We start from the raw sequence: 14,287 nt of genomic DNA on the forward strand, positions 1-14,287 counted from the left end.
CCTGTTAAAAGTCCACAATTAAAAAGCTAAAACAACCTTGTTTTATTAAAAAATTTGGTTAAAAAAAAAAACCTAGCCCAAACAAACTCCAGGTTTTGCAAGTCACTGTTGGATTTCTAGTACATTGAGCCTTCCATCTTTAAAATCATCATTGTTATCTGGTTGCACTAAACTTTTGTTTGTATTTATGTTTTAAAAAAAAGTTAAATTTTTTTTTAAAAAAAATTAATATTTTTTATCAAAAATAATTTTTTAAAAATAAAAAAAATATTATTTTAATTTATTTCTGAATAAAAAATATTTTAAAAAATAACTATAATTATACTTTTAAATAAACCCTAATACAAAATGAAGACCAAACCACTAAAATTATGGTTTGGCTTTTTGGAGAGGAATAAAAAGAAAAAAAAAAACACTCAAGTAATGAAGAGAACATAGCATCTTGCAGTTGTATTCTGCAGCTACTTAATTCCTTTCCACCATGCTGCAGCGAAGAGACAAAGCACATATTAATATGTGTTTAGAAATGCATGCCACCTCATGTTTTTTTTTATTAAAATAATTAAAAATTAAAAAATTTTATATGTTTTGAATCATTTTTTATATATTAATCTCAAAAATAAAAAAAATATTATTTTAATACATTTTAACATAAAAAACACTTTAAAAAATAACTACAACCAGACTTCCAAACAGGCTATTAAAAAAAATAAATTTAAAATAAATTATAAATTATAGTTTTTTTTTTTTAAAAAAAAAACCAGGATTTAAAGAGAGTTTTATACGAAATCTATACAAAATTTTAATAAGTGTTAATTAACCAAGAACTTTTAAATCTGTAATTAAAAAGCAAACACAGACCACACCACAAATAAAAACACAGAAGTCCTGAATTCAAACTCAAATGTATTAGAAGAATCAATACAGAGTCTCTTGCATCCACAATTGTATGACAAGGCATTCAAGCACGCAGGCCAAAAAGGAAGGTTACTTCACATCTTGACATTTTTTTTTAACATCCTCAAACATCAGACATCAAGAATGGACATCACCTTACTAAAACCCACACGGCCAGCAAGTCAAACAGCCACTAACTTATTACTGCTTAAATCAGTCCAAAATAAACACTGGGAGGAAGCAAGTTGGTCTACCGTTTCCAACACTTCAACCATCAAGTTCGTTATTTAACCAGTCTTACATGGATTTGAGGAGAGCTCCAGCAATCAGGAACAAATATAGGGTCGAAAAGGAGCTTTTCTACCATAAAAACAGCGAGACTAAGTTGAGTTTACAAGGACAAATAATGGTCTGTCTCCTAGGCGTTCCCGTCCCTGAAAACAGAGAAAAAGCACACCAGTAGTGCATTAATGAGCAAGAATGCATCCTTGCGTTTACCTAATGACAAAACGTAAGAGACAGGCAATGAGGCTGTGGAGTCTATACAGAACTCAACAGCTGAAACCTCAGGTTTTATGGTTGTAAATTCAAATTAAGTGAATACAAGTTGCTTCTGAAGTAGCTTCAATTCTACTTGCATCAAAAGCTTCAAGCAAGTTGACTTCTAGTAGCATTGACCAGAACTTATTTTCTAATAATGATATAAGAATTGGCCAGCATAATAAAATCATTGGACTTAAGATTACAAAACTTATTCTTCAAAAATTTTCCTTCTATGATGAGGTAACGAAAACCATACCAAATTGCAAGAAAATAAAAGCTTCTAGGAGAAAAAGAAGGAAAGGGTGCATAGTAGAATACATGACCGCTAAAGTCCGGGTTCAATATGCATGCTTTTTTCCCTTGGCATTATTTTTCTGGGCAAGGCTAGATTGCACTTTCAAAAATATTGAAATGGTTCAAATTACATGTACAAGTAGAGGATCATTAGTTGTCAAATTGCTAAGGGTGGAAAATACCAGTGTCTTATTGGAAACAAAACTGAAATCAGAGAAAAAATCAACGCATATCAAACTCAATGGAAATAGTTCATACTATGGATGAAAATGCTGTGTGATTTATACAACATACCTTCAGCCCTAACAATTCAATAACACAGGCACACTCGACAACATGTACCCCAACACGCTCTGCAATAAAGAAGTAAAATTATTTGAAAATGCATCAATGTGACATCAAGTAAATGATGAGTGAGCAAAAGAGTATTTCCTAACCAGCAACAGACTTTGCATGCAAGACAAACTATACCCATGTGGGTAGACTAGACCAAAATCACCGACATGTATTATTAAATTTAAGAAAACAATTCCGATGATCTCCATGTAGGAACACCCATGTTTCTCAATAAAACAGAAAACACCTACAGCCTACTTTACCAAGTGAGCCGAACCGTTAATGCAAAGCATCCAATCACCCAAGTTATGCTTTGTGATATTCATCCCCATCCCCAACAAAGAATGGATGGTGGGGAGACTGCGATGGTGAACCAACTAGCATGCAAGATTGGCAATTCATCAAGTTATCTTAAGTTATGAAGCACTACCGAGTAGTTTCACTGCAGCACATAAGGTCCCACCAGTTGCAATGAGATCATCAATTACCAATGCATGTTCTCCTGCTTCTACTGCACCCACATGCATCTCCATTTTGTCTGTTCCATATTCCAAAGAGTACTCTTCCGAAATAACCTCCCCTGATAAGACCATGAAACACAAACCATTCAGAGAACTTCAACTTGTGTTGACTAATTGAGACTGATTCCATTGCACCGGATATTAGGTAATGATTGTAAGTGATCTAGGAATTCAATTCTCACAGTTGGAATATAAACTAAAAATAATCATCAATAATGCTTCTGCACTAATCAATCAAGAATATGTTCAGGATCTACGAAACCATAAAAGCATGCAGTTTGTATGGAAGTGGAAAAATTCAATGCAAAACAATTTTACCAGGCAACTTATTGGGTTTCCTCATGGGTACAAATTTTGCTCCGATTGCCAGTGCAATGGGAGGGCCAAATATAAAACCCCTAGCTTCAACACCTGCAATATGCATGATGGTAAGAATACATAAATATTGCGACCACTTTACCAAGAATAAAAGAAAATCAGTAATTAGTATGATGAATCAACTAAAAAAATGAGTTTTCATAACAATCATGCAAATTTTCATAGTTATTAGTAGCTAATTTATTTGATACTGCATAAACACGTTTACTGCTGAGCACTCCAGATATGCATGATCTAAAATAACACCAGTTTTCTCAGAGGAGTCAAGTTCCCTTGCCAGGTTTTATTGCTTTTAGAGCATTAACCAAAGATATACCACATTTGAAAAGTATTTGCAGCATGGCTTTCATATCTTCATGTCAGGAACAAGCTACCACTCTGTTCCTAGAGAAACACATGTTGATATCCCCAGTGAAATTATATACTGGAAAACATTGTAACTATCGGTGAAGTCTCACCAAAATCAGTATCCTCTTTCCCGTAGAGAGCAAGTCCTTGCAAAATTTAAAGGACATGTGATCTTTATTCAAGGGAAATATGCCTATTGAAAACCATCTATTAGCAGATGGGTAGCAGCTAAATCTCCGGCACACTTGTATCAGCCAAGCATCGATCATGGAAATCTAAAAGCATTGCCCAAGGGTTTTAGTTTAACACTTTTCCCTTTTTTCTCGAGCCTTGTTTTTTCAGCATTCCTCAAAATTACTGTTAATAATAAGCAATACCAATTCACTAGAGTAAATTTATTTGATCAAATAGTTTAATTCCTTCTACAACTATGTATGCTAAAGTACACTTCACTATTCTTCAAGAATCCCTTTATCACTCACATTTGATGCCTTGAATATTTCGCAAGCCCTTATCCAACTTGTGGCAGATTTAAAAAAAGAAAAAGAAAAGATGAATGTAAGAAAGGGACCTTTCGGATTCAAGTAAAAATCATAAACTCACAGTGGAGCTCAATCATGATCATGGGCAAAACTAGATCAGCAGTAGATAGTAATCAGTTGTAAAAAATAAGTACCTGCAACGACAGAGATGTTTTTATCTCTGTACCTCTCAACAAACAAATCTATAGTATCCTTAAACGCTTTTGTATCAAGAAGCAACGTTGTTATATCCTGAAACATAATCCCTGTCGCCCCCCGGAAAAAAACAATAAAGACCAAACACAAATCGATCAACAATGGATAAAACACAAATAAACAAAGGACAGGGTAGCAGTAAAGGCATACTTTATAGTTACCTGGTTTGGGGAAGTCAGGGATGACCCTTATAGCAGAGGAGATTCTGGCTATACGAGGATCTTGCTGCTCATCTGCAGTGGCCATTTCTCTATCTTGCTTCCACTGTGACTCGCTCACTACTCAACAAGAACAAACTCAGATTTTTTGGCTAGCTTCGAAGAGAAATAAGCTGTTTACGAGTAGGTCTTTCTTGCATTCTTTTTTCTTTACCAAATTGTCCTCTGCTTTAAATATCTAGCCTTGTGGCTTTTTACACCAATAAAAATTAATCCTTTAATTTTTTATATATTTATATATATAACAAAATACTTTACAGACATTAATTACTATTATTGGAAAAGCATGTTCGACTTTGAAATTACTAGGGCAGCCCTTGTTAAAAGAAAAGAAATTACCAGAGCAGTGAAGGCGATTGGGGGCAGTTCTGTAATTCTGGGAGAAAGTTAAAGGTAATTGGGCACCGGAGGAGGCTGCAATCGGAGCCGACTGACGTTTCAGAGACGGTGGTCGAAGTCGATGAGAGTTTGGTGGAGGAAGAAAGATGGAATTTGAACAACGGAGCAGAAGACTTCTTTGCATGATTCTTTTGACTCCCAAAAATGCTGCCGTAGAGCGTGTAGCTAAATATATGGGTTTTGCTTTGAACGAGGGTAATTTGGTCCAGACAGTATTTGTCATGTTGGATGTATCTCTTCCGATCCGGGATGTTACCTGGCTAAAATCTCAAATTATTAAGTAAATATTGCTTTGAACGAGGGTAATTTGGTCCAGACAGTATTTATCATGTTGGATGTATCTCTTCGAAATAAGATTCGATCCGGCATTTGACGGAAAAATCTCAAATTATTAATTAAATTCAAAACAAATTGGTTGAGTGGCTTTTTTAATAAAATAATATCATTTAAAATATATATTTTTTAAAAAATAAAACGTGATTATTTTTGACAGATTAAAAATAAAATTATTGAAGTTAACAGTCCAGCCTTACATGAATTTAATTGGATTAATCAAATCACATGCTAAGCCATAAATTTGATCGAGTTAAAGTCCGGACTAATTCAAAAAAATAAAAAATCTGACTTCGTGCCCTCACATGATCAGGAACATGTTCAATGACTATCATTTTAATGCTGTGTTTTGTAACGTAGTGCTTTTTATAAAAGCAATTTTTTTAATAATTACAAAAACTCCCTCACTTTACATCATAAATCAAACAAATTGTATTATTGAGAATGCAAACTGTTATGTAAACTGGGAAATTGAAATTCAGATCAAATTATAATTTTGTTTTAATATTAGCTTATTAAACTTATAAAAAAACACATAAAATTATTAATTTATCAGACGAAAATACAATTAACAAAAGGCTTGAATAAAAAAAACAAACAAATCAAAAACAGAGAAGGGAATGTCCCGCACCAAAAGAACAAAGCAGGGATCATGCTGATTGCTAGTCTAGTAGTAGTATTATTGTGACACCCCCACGTCAGTTTTTAAATAATTGATTTCTGTCTTTCAACCTCACTTTAACCTATTGAGTTACCGGAATGTCAATAAAATAATGATGAGTGCTTGGCTTATTCCGAGTGCTAATCGATCCAAAAGAAGATTGAAATAATAATAATAATAATAATAATAATAATTCCTAGTGGACACATCATGACACCATGAGAATCGCCGGCGAGAAATTATGGATTCATTGAACCTTAACCCAGCCCCTCAAGGCCAGAAGAAGACAGTAAGAATCTTGGTGCAACTTTAGGCAAGTGAATATCTTTAATAGATATCCCAATACACCTCTTTTGCCTTGCGCAGCACCCCCCCTGGCTCTTCGGGCAACTTTCCGGCCAAAAAAGTCTTACTTTATGTGTGGAGAAAATGAAAAGAAATTAGCGAGTGAAAACGAAAGAAATTTACAACTTGCTTTAATTTGTCGACCGATGCTCAACTCTTACTTTTGTTATAAAATCTGTACCGGCTCAACTTGTACTGTCATTATAAAAGGTCGACCGGCGGCTGAACAGGATAATTTTAGATTCAATTAAGTTAGGTTTGGACAGTTCAGGTCGGGAAAAAAAAACATGTCTAATATAATAAAAAAAACTCAAGTTGATTAGTGCTCCGGGCCTAACCTGGTAAAAAACCAGACCTCAATTCATTGACTTTAAAAAAAATAATCAAAACGATGATGTTTTGTTTTAGTATTTTAAAAAAATAAAATAAAGAGTTAACCTTCCAGCCTGTAATTCAGTCATTTGTAATTCAAGCCTTGACACGAGACATATTTTACAAATATTATTCTAACTAAATAAATTCCTATTCTTTGATGACACCAATCGGGGCTTAATAACATGAGATTTTTTTATAAGAAAAATATCTGAGTATCTTTATTTTCATTTTTACTATTAAAGTATGCGAATTGCTTTTAATAATAAATGGTCGTGTTAAGTTCTGTCTATTTTATATTGATATAGTCGTTAAATGAACACATAGCATATCAATGAGCTTCTTAATTTGTCTCCAATTAAGTGCATATACTTTTATTATTTTTAAATTAAATGCCTGTATTTTTTTTCATTCGAATGTTTATACTTACATTAAAAACTGTATTGTTTTTTTATAGAAAAAGTAATTTGATTGATACTTGAAATAATAAAGTGACTACAATATCTAGTATAACAATAATTGTTGTCTTTTTAGATTACACCTTGTCTTTTTTATTTTACAAACATATTTTTTTTATTTTAAAAGTTTTAAAAAAATTATTTTTTTATTTTAAATTAATTTTTTTTAGTGATTTTAGATTATTTTGATGTGTTGATATCAAAAATAAATTTTTTAAAAAATATTTCAATGTATTTTCAATAAAAAAACAATTTGAAAAGCCATCATTGCCATAAATCCTTGAATTATCTTAAGTTATATTTAAAAATAAACAGTTTCTTAAATACTTCTAAAACCTGTGTTTAAAAAACTCTGTTGACGAACCTGACTTAAATGAGCAAGCCGATGCTACTGGGGATATCAACATGGAAATTAGTCAACTAGCTACCGCTGTGGCGGCCAAGGTTCTTGACGATGAGACAAGCATTAAAGCTCCGACTCTTAAAACTTCACCAAGGAAAACCAGACAAGCAGCTGCAAGATGGTTCCTACCTGTGTTATGCTACTTTCATACACGGTTCATATATTGAATGACCTGCCTGGGTACGTTGCTGGTGACTTTAACATCACCAGAAAACCCTAACCTTTACTAAATCTACTGGAAACTCTGAAAAGAATCTGTGTGTTGTTAATGCTTTCAATAGTTGTCTGGATGCATGTGAATTAGACGACAATCCTTTTACTGGACCTGTCCACACATGGTGCAACAAGCAGCATGCAAACCCTATCTTTACCCTAGCTTTTCACATTTCCAACATAGCTCTGTGGAATTTCTACATCCAGGGGAATCTGATCATTGTCCCAGTCTCCTCCAAAATTCCGTCTCTACCCAAGCCTTTCAAATTCTACAACCTCAGGGCATCTCATCCTAAATTTCTACATGTTGTTGATGTTATCTGGAGCGCACAGAGGGAATACCCTGTTCAAAGCTGAGACTTCTAAAGCCGTCTCGGGGACTTGAACACTTTCTATGCGATTTACCAAGAGGGTACTGGATGCGAGAGCTCTCCTTGATGATATTCAAGCTGACATATTGATTCAGAAGGAAAAGGAAGCTGTGGAGGAAGCATTTTTCGAACAGAAATCAAGACTCGCATGGCTGAATGTAGGCGATCTGACACTGCCTATTTCCACAGAGTCACAAAAGCGAAGCACGCAAGGAACTGCAGTTTATATAATAATGGAGACAAACTCACCAAGCCTGACAATATCCAAAATGATTCTGTCTCTTTTTTCAAGAATCTCTCTGGATCTGAAAACAGAGAAGTTCATGGAGAATCATTTCAATATTTCAGTAAACTCTTCGAGCGTAAACTTTTCAGAGGCATTAGAATCTTATCTCATTTCCCCACTTTCCCGAGAAGATATGAAGAAAATAGTATTCTCACTTAATGGGCAGAAATCTCCTGGCCCGGATAGCTTTACTGCAACTTTCTTCCAATCTACTTGGCAGATTGTGGGAGAGGATATTACTTCAGCCATATCATAATTCTTTGTTAATGGTAAACTACTGAGAGAAGTAATTGCCACTGCAATCTCGTTGATACCAAAAATACCAAATGCTTAAAAAATAATATCCTTCAGACCGATCTCTTGTTGCTCAACACTTTACATGTGCATGTCAACAATCTTGGCCGACTGGTTAAAGGTATGCTTACCATCTCTTATAAGTCAGAATCAATGTGCCTTTATCCCCTGAAGAAGACTCGCAGACAACCTACTTCTTGCACAAGAATTGGTAAAGGATTATCAAAGAGCAAACCTCTCTCCGAGGATTGCTGTGAAGATAGACCTTATGAAGGCTTTTGACTCGGTTAGGAATTTCTTTAGGATGCTTTAGGAGTAATGGGCTTCCTTGAAAAATTTATCAACCGGTTCAAGACTTGTGTCACTACTGCCAGCTTCTCTGTTAGCATGAATGGGGGTCTTGTTGGCTATTTTCAAGCAAAGAGGGGGTTAAGGCAAGGTGATCCTTTATCACCTTACCTGTTTGTCATTGCTGTGGAAGTGTTTTCATGCATGCTCAATGAAGCAACTGACCTTTACCCCATAACGTTCCCCCCCTAGATGCAAACAGACTCATCTCCTTCGTCTATGTTTTCCAGATGATCTATTGATCTTTGTTATAGGAGATCTGGCAGCTATGCAAGGAGTCACATCTCTTCTTGATCAATTCTATATTACTTCTGGGATGAAGCTCAATCCTACGAAACGTGAATTATATGGCTCTGGTGTATCAGCCACACTAATTCAGAACTTGCAATTGTCAACAGGATTCAAATTTGGATAATTGCTTGTAAAGTATCATGGTGTGCCATTAATCACTGGAAAGTTATCTTTATCCGACTGCAAGTCTCTTATAGATAAAATATAGCGAAGAACGCAGAGTTGGGCCTTAAGATGCCTAACCTTTGCTGGCAGACACCAACTAATCTCCTCATTGATCTTCAGCTTAGAAAAACTTCGTTGTTCTATCTTTTACCAGCAAAGTAATGAAGATAATTGAGCGAAAATGCAGCTCATATGGAGTGGGAAAGACGAACCTGCTCATGGTTCTGAGGTAGCTTGGGATAAACTACCTTTTCCTAATCAGGAAGGAGGTCCGGGGTTGATGGAAACAGAAGAATGGAACATTGCATACATTATGAGATCTACATGGAGCCTATTACTAAAATCAGGCTCACTATAGGTTGCCCGGTCTAATGCCGACCTGCTTAAAGATAAAAGAATTTGGGAAGTAAGAGTGCCTTGTGATTGCAACTGGTCTTGGAGGAAAATTCTGAAATTCCCACCTCTAATCTGGGAATGGATCTCCCATACAATCAGAAATGGAAAATCAACATATCTATGGTGGGATTCTTGGCATCCAGAAGGTCCACTCATGGAGAAACACAATAGAAGGATCATCATACACGAAACAGGTCTCCCTTCCGATGCTAAAGTCCCATCTGTTATTAAAAACAAATTTGTGGGATACTCTGTCCTAATGGAACTGAGGACGATTCGGAGACTTGGAAATTAACTTTCAATGGCAGGTTCACTGTTAAAAGTTCTTGGGAAGATTTAAGAGCTAAAGGGTGTAGGGTGGATTGGTTCAAAATGATATGGAGCTCCCTCTATATTCCAAAGCATAGTTTTATAGCTTGGCTTATAGTCCTGAACAGGTTGTCTTTCAAAGATAGACATGCAAGAAGAGGAAGGATAACAGCTATTGTGTCCTCTGCAAACAAGCCAATGAAAGCAGAAATCATTTTTTTTATTGTCAATTTGTAGATGGAGGTTTTACACAAGTGCAGCATCACTGGCAAATGGGAATTATTTTAACAAAAATAAATTTTAAAAAAAAACAATTTTTTACTTAGTTATGATCTGACTCAAGACCTTGATAGGTCGGTCAACTTAATAAAATTAATAAAATAATATCATCTAACCGGATAGATATTTACACTATTAAAAAAAAATTGTACTCGGCCAAATCTCAAGATAATAACCAAACCTAAAATATTTTTAGACAAAAAAAACATTCCAAATATTTTTTTTAGAAAGGCTCTCTGTACAAATCCCATTGAAACTGCGTTCCAATTTATGTTTCATTAAATTTTGGATTTTTTTATAATTTTTTATTATTTTAATGTTTAGCTATTACAAATAATTTTTTTAAATTATTTTTTTTTTAATTTAATATATATATTTTTTAAAAAAATACTTTAAAAAAACACCAAATCAACGTTTGAAATGAATCCGGATTTAACCGGACAAACCGATCAAAAATGCCGTCAGCTTTGCTTTGCCCTGGTCTAATTACGTGGACCATCTGTATTGGGCTTTCATTGGACGGAAATTATTTAGGGAAGATGTGGCTATAAGGGCCCAAAAGCTTTAGGTCGGTGGCGCGTGGAGTTATCTGGATGCTTCGCGAATCTAGTTCCCGTGCCTTTTCTCGTACTATATTCAAAAAAAACCCAAATTTCGAGATAGTAATACGTGTAAAAAATGATTCTTGGACAGATGGTGGAATGTATATCTTGTGAGTGAATGTGAAGTGTATAACAAGATGACTAGCTTAGCTACTGTAGATTATTTATGAAAATAAAGTTTGAAATAATTAATGATTCTTTGACATTTGTACCGATAGACATAGCTTTGGATGATTTGATCCATTAGTTAGGAAGCCGGTCCGGTCGGCAACCATATCATCCAAACCATATATATAGTGTAAAATCAAATCGTAAAATTTTATCATCTAACCATAAAATTTTTAATTAATTATATATTAATAATTTCATACAAAAAATTAAATTACATTAAAATATGATAAAAAAAAGTCGGCAATATTATAATCAATAGATAATCTAAATAAAATAAAATACATAAATAATATGAATCAATAAACTAATGATATATATCTTAGAACAAAACTTTCTAATACAAGAGGGGAATCATTGAATGGTAGAAAGTATACAAGAATCTGGTTGTTTCCATCACAACAAGTTCTAATGAAACCCTTCTGAATTGCAACTTAATGAGTTTAAACTAATAATTAATTACATAAGTTAAATAATGAAATAAACTCCTAGACAGTGTCTAAGGCCCTATAATAAACCCATATTAAAAATAATTACTCAACATTAAGTAAATAGATAAATAAAATAGGATAATAAAACCAAAGTCTTCATGCTTAAATTCCTCCATATAACCTGAATCTCTAATTTTCACATATTCTCGACAGGATTTGAGTTCTAATTTCAAACACTCCCTCCCAACTTAATGTACGCTTTGATAAATATGTTTGATCTCGAAAAACTGATCAGTTGAAGTTTTAATGCCAGATTCGAACCTGACTTGGTACATATTATAAATTTAGTAAAATTATAAAATCAGACCAAGTTTACCAATTTTACCATTTTTATCTAGTTTGCACGAGTCAAGTCTAATTTTACTAATTTTTAAGTTTTTAGCCTGATTTTACATGTTTGATACATGTTGAGTTGTAAAATCATATGAGTATACGATTTTACTAGTCAATTTATGATTTTGACAACAATGACTTAGAGTCTAAAATAAAATGAGTTTCATTTTAAATCTTTTTTAATATTATCTAATTAAACTCGAGTAATCGAGGTGATTAATTTATGATCTAGTTAACTTGACCAAACCTAACTAGATTAAAATTAAAGATTTGTTTTTTTTAAATAAAAAACTAAAACTAGGCAATTGTTAACAAAAATAACTAGGTAACCCATAAGCCATATCTTATACCAATTGAATCCCTAGATCATGTTTTATAATTACAAATGTAAAATGTCTATAATACAATTCCCGAGAACAATTGAGTGGAAGCATAGCGTATTTAACAAAAATAAATAGGGTGTGGGTTTTTCACAGTAGTAATAGATATAATTTATTATGAATTGCTGTAATGAAATTATTATTTTACCCTTCACTCTTTTATTTCTAAAGCTTTGCTTGAGAGTAGAATAACATCTTTCATGTGACAAAATAATCTTTATAAGATTTATTGGGGATATTTTGATGTGTTTCTTTTTTTTTTGATAGAGTGTAATGACTAAATTATCTTTAAAAGCAAAGTTTTAATATAACCACTCTAAGGGCTTTCTGGACGAGTTTTTTTTTTCTAATGCACAATAAAAATACTTGATTGCCCTTTGCACCAGATTTTGTTAGCTTTGTTTTAAGGGTATTTTTATATTTTCATATAGGTTTTTTTTGTTATATTTGCACTGAGTTATGGTTTTTTTTTTCTTTTAACACAAATCTAATACTATAAAAATTAAAAGTTGTCAAGCGCATTGGATCAACACGAAGGTGCATCATCTCCATCTGTACCATTTGATCGATGTGTGAGGCGCGTTACGGTGATCGCACCCAACCTTCCATGATGACTTTAGAAAGGTCCGATCATCATCTTCATGGTAGTCCAACACATGTTGTCAATGAAGCTATGGTTGACCTCTAATTGGACTTTCTTCTTGTCTTCCTTTTTTTTCTTCTTTTTTTTGCCAAACTTTAATTTTATCCGTTGAATCTATTTTATCTTTCATTTTGGTCCCTATTCTCTTGATTGCTAATTGTTTTATTTTATTTTGAATCATTTTTTTCAATTGCATCACTCATATTTGATTCAATTAATTTTTTTTAGAATTTGATCCTCATTATTTTGATTATTTTTTTAATTTTATCCTTAATGTTTTTTTGATTATTTGTTTTTCAATTTGATCCTTTAAGCCTATCTTATCTCCTAATGTGGTTTTTTTTTTTCTAATGCACAATAAAAATACTTGATTGCCCTTCGCACCAAATTTTGTTAGCTTTGTTTTAAGGGTATTTTTATATTTTCATATAGGTTTTTTTTGTTATATTTGCACTGAGTTAGGGTTTTTTTTTTTTTCTTTTAACACAAATCTAATACTATAAAAATTAGAAGTTGTCAAGCACATTGGATCAACGCGAAGGTGCATCATCTCCATTTGTACCATTTGATCGGTGCGTGAGGCGCGTTACGGTGATCGCACCCCACCTTCCATGACGGCTTTAGAAAGGTCCAATCATCATCTTCATGGTAGTCCAATGCATGTTGTCAATGGAGCTATGGTTGACCTCCAATTGGACTTTCTTCTTGTCTTTCTTTTTTTCTCTTTTTTTTTTGCCAAACTTTAATTTTATCCGTTGAATCTATTTTATCTTTCATTTTGGTCCCTATTCTCTTGATTGCTAATTATTTTATTTTATTTTGAATCATTTTTTTCAATTGCATCACTCATATTTGATTCAATTAATTTTTTTTAGAATTTGATCCTTATTATTTTGATTTTTTTTAATTTTATCCTTAATGTTTCTCTGATTATTTGTTTTTCAATTTGATCCTTTAAGTCTATCTTATCTCTTAATGTGGTCCTTATTTTCTTAATTGCTAATTATTTTGTTTTGTTTTGAATCATTTTTTTATTAATTGCATCCCTTATATTTGATTCAATTTATTTATTTATTTTATTTTGGTTCTCGTTGTTTTGGTTTCTTTTTATTATATCCTCAATAATTTTTTATTATTTCTTTTACAATTTAATCCCTCAACATTTTATTTCATTTAATTTGTGTTATAATTTGTAACCCCATTCCTTTTTATTTCTATTTGTTTTTTTTTTTTATCATTTTTGCTTTTATTTCATTTTCAATTTTATCCCTTGACATTTTTTATAGTGGGGATTTGACTTCATTATTTTTTCATGCTTGCTCTCTATGGGCTAATCCTGACCTTATAAACTAGGTGACACGTTTTAAAAATTAGCATAAGTTGATTCTAAATTTTTTTATGTATTTTTTTTAGTTATTTTTTTGTTTGTTTCATCGTTCATCATTATGTTGTTAGAGAATTCAACTTGATTATTT

General features: G+C 32.8%; 2 protein-coding genes across 2 annotated transcripts; one reads left to right on the forward strand and one right to left on the reverse strand.

Annotated features, from left to right (window-relative positions):
* Positions 1–889: 889 nt before the first annotated feature.
* LOC118036714 (adenine phosphoribosyltransferase 1) lies at positions 890–4,909 on the reverse strand. The gene is made up of 7 exons (XM_035042516.2): positions 4,612–4,909; positions 4,216–4,332; positions 3,994–4,104; positions 2,910–3,002; positions 2,501–2,650; positions 2,029–2,087; positions 890–1,331 (listed from the first exon to the last, which is right to left on the reverse strand). Exons 1-7 carry the CDS (start codon positions 4,892–4,894, stop codon positions 1,278–1,280), a joined length of 867 nt encoding a protein of 288 aa, XP_034898407.1. The 5' UTR covers positions 4,895–4,909; the 3' UTR covers positions 890–1,277.
* Positions 4,910–7,245: 2,336 nt separating this feature from the next.
* On the forward strand, positions 7,246–8,369 carry LOC140954527 (uncharacterized). The gene is made up of 3 exons (XM_073404423.1): positions 7,246–7,364; positions 7,525–7,801; positions 7,866–8,369. Exons 1-3 carry the CDS (start codon positions 7,246–7,248, stop codon positions 8,367–8,369), a joined length of 900 nt encoding a protein of 299 aa, XP_073260524.1.
* The last annotated feature ends 5,918 nt before the right edge of the window (positions 8,370–14,287 follow it).

This window comes from Populus alba, chromosome 14 (assembly GCF_005239225.2).
Source record: "Populus alba chromosome 14, ASM523922v2, whole genome shotgun sequence".
Taxonomy (NCBI): domain Eukaryota; kingdom Viridiplantae; phylum Streptophyta; class Magnoliopsida; order Malpighiales; family Salicaceae; genus Populus; species Populus alba.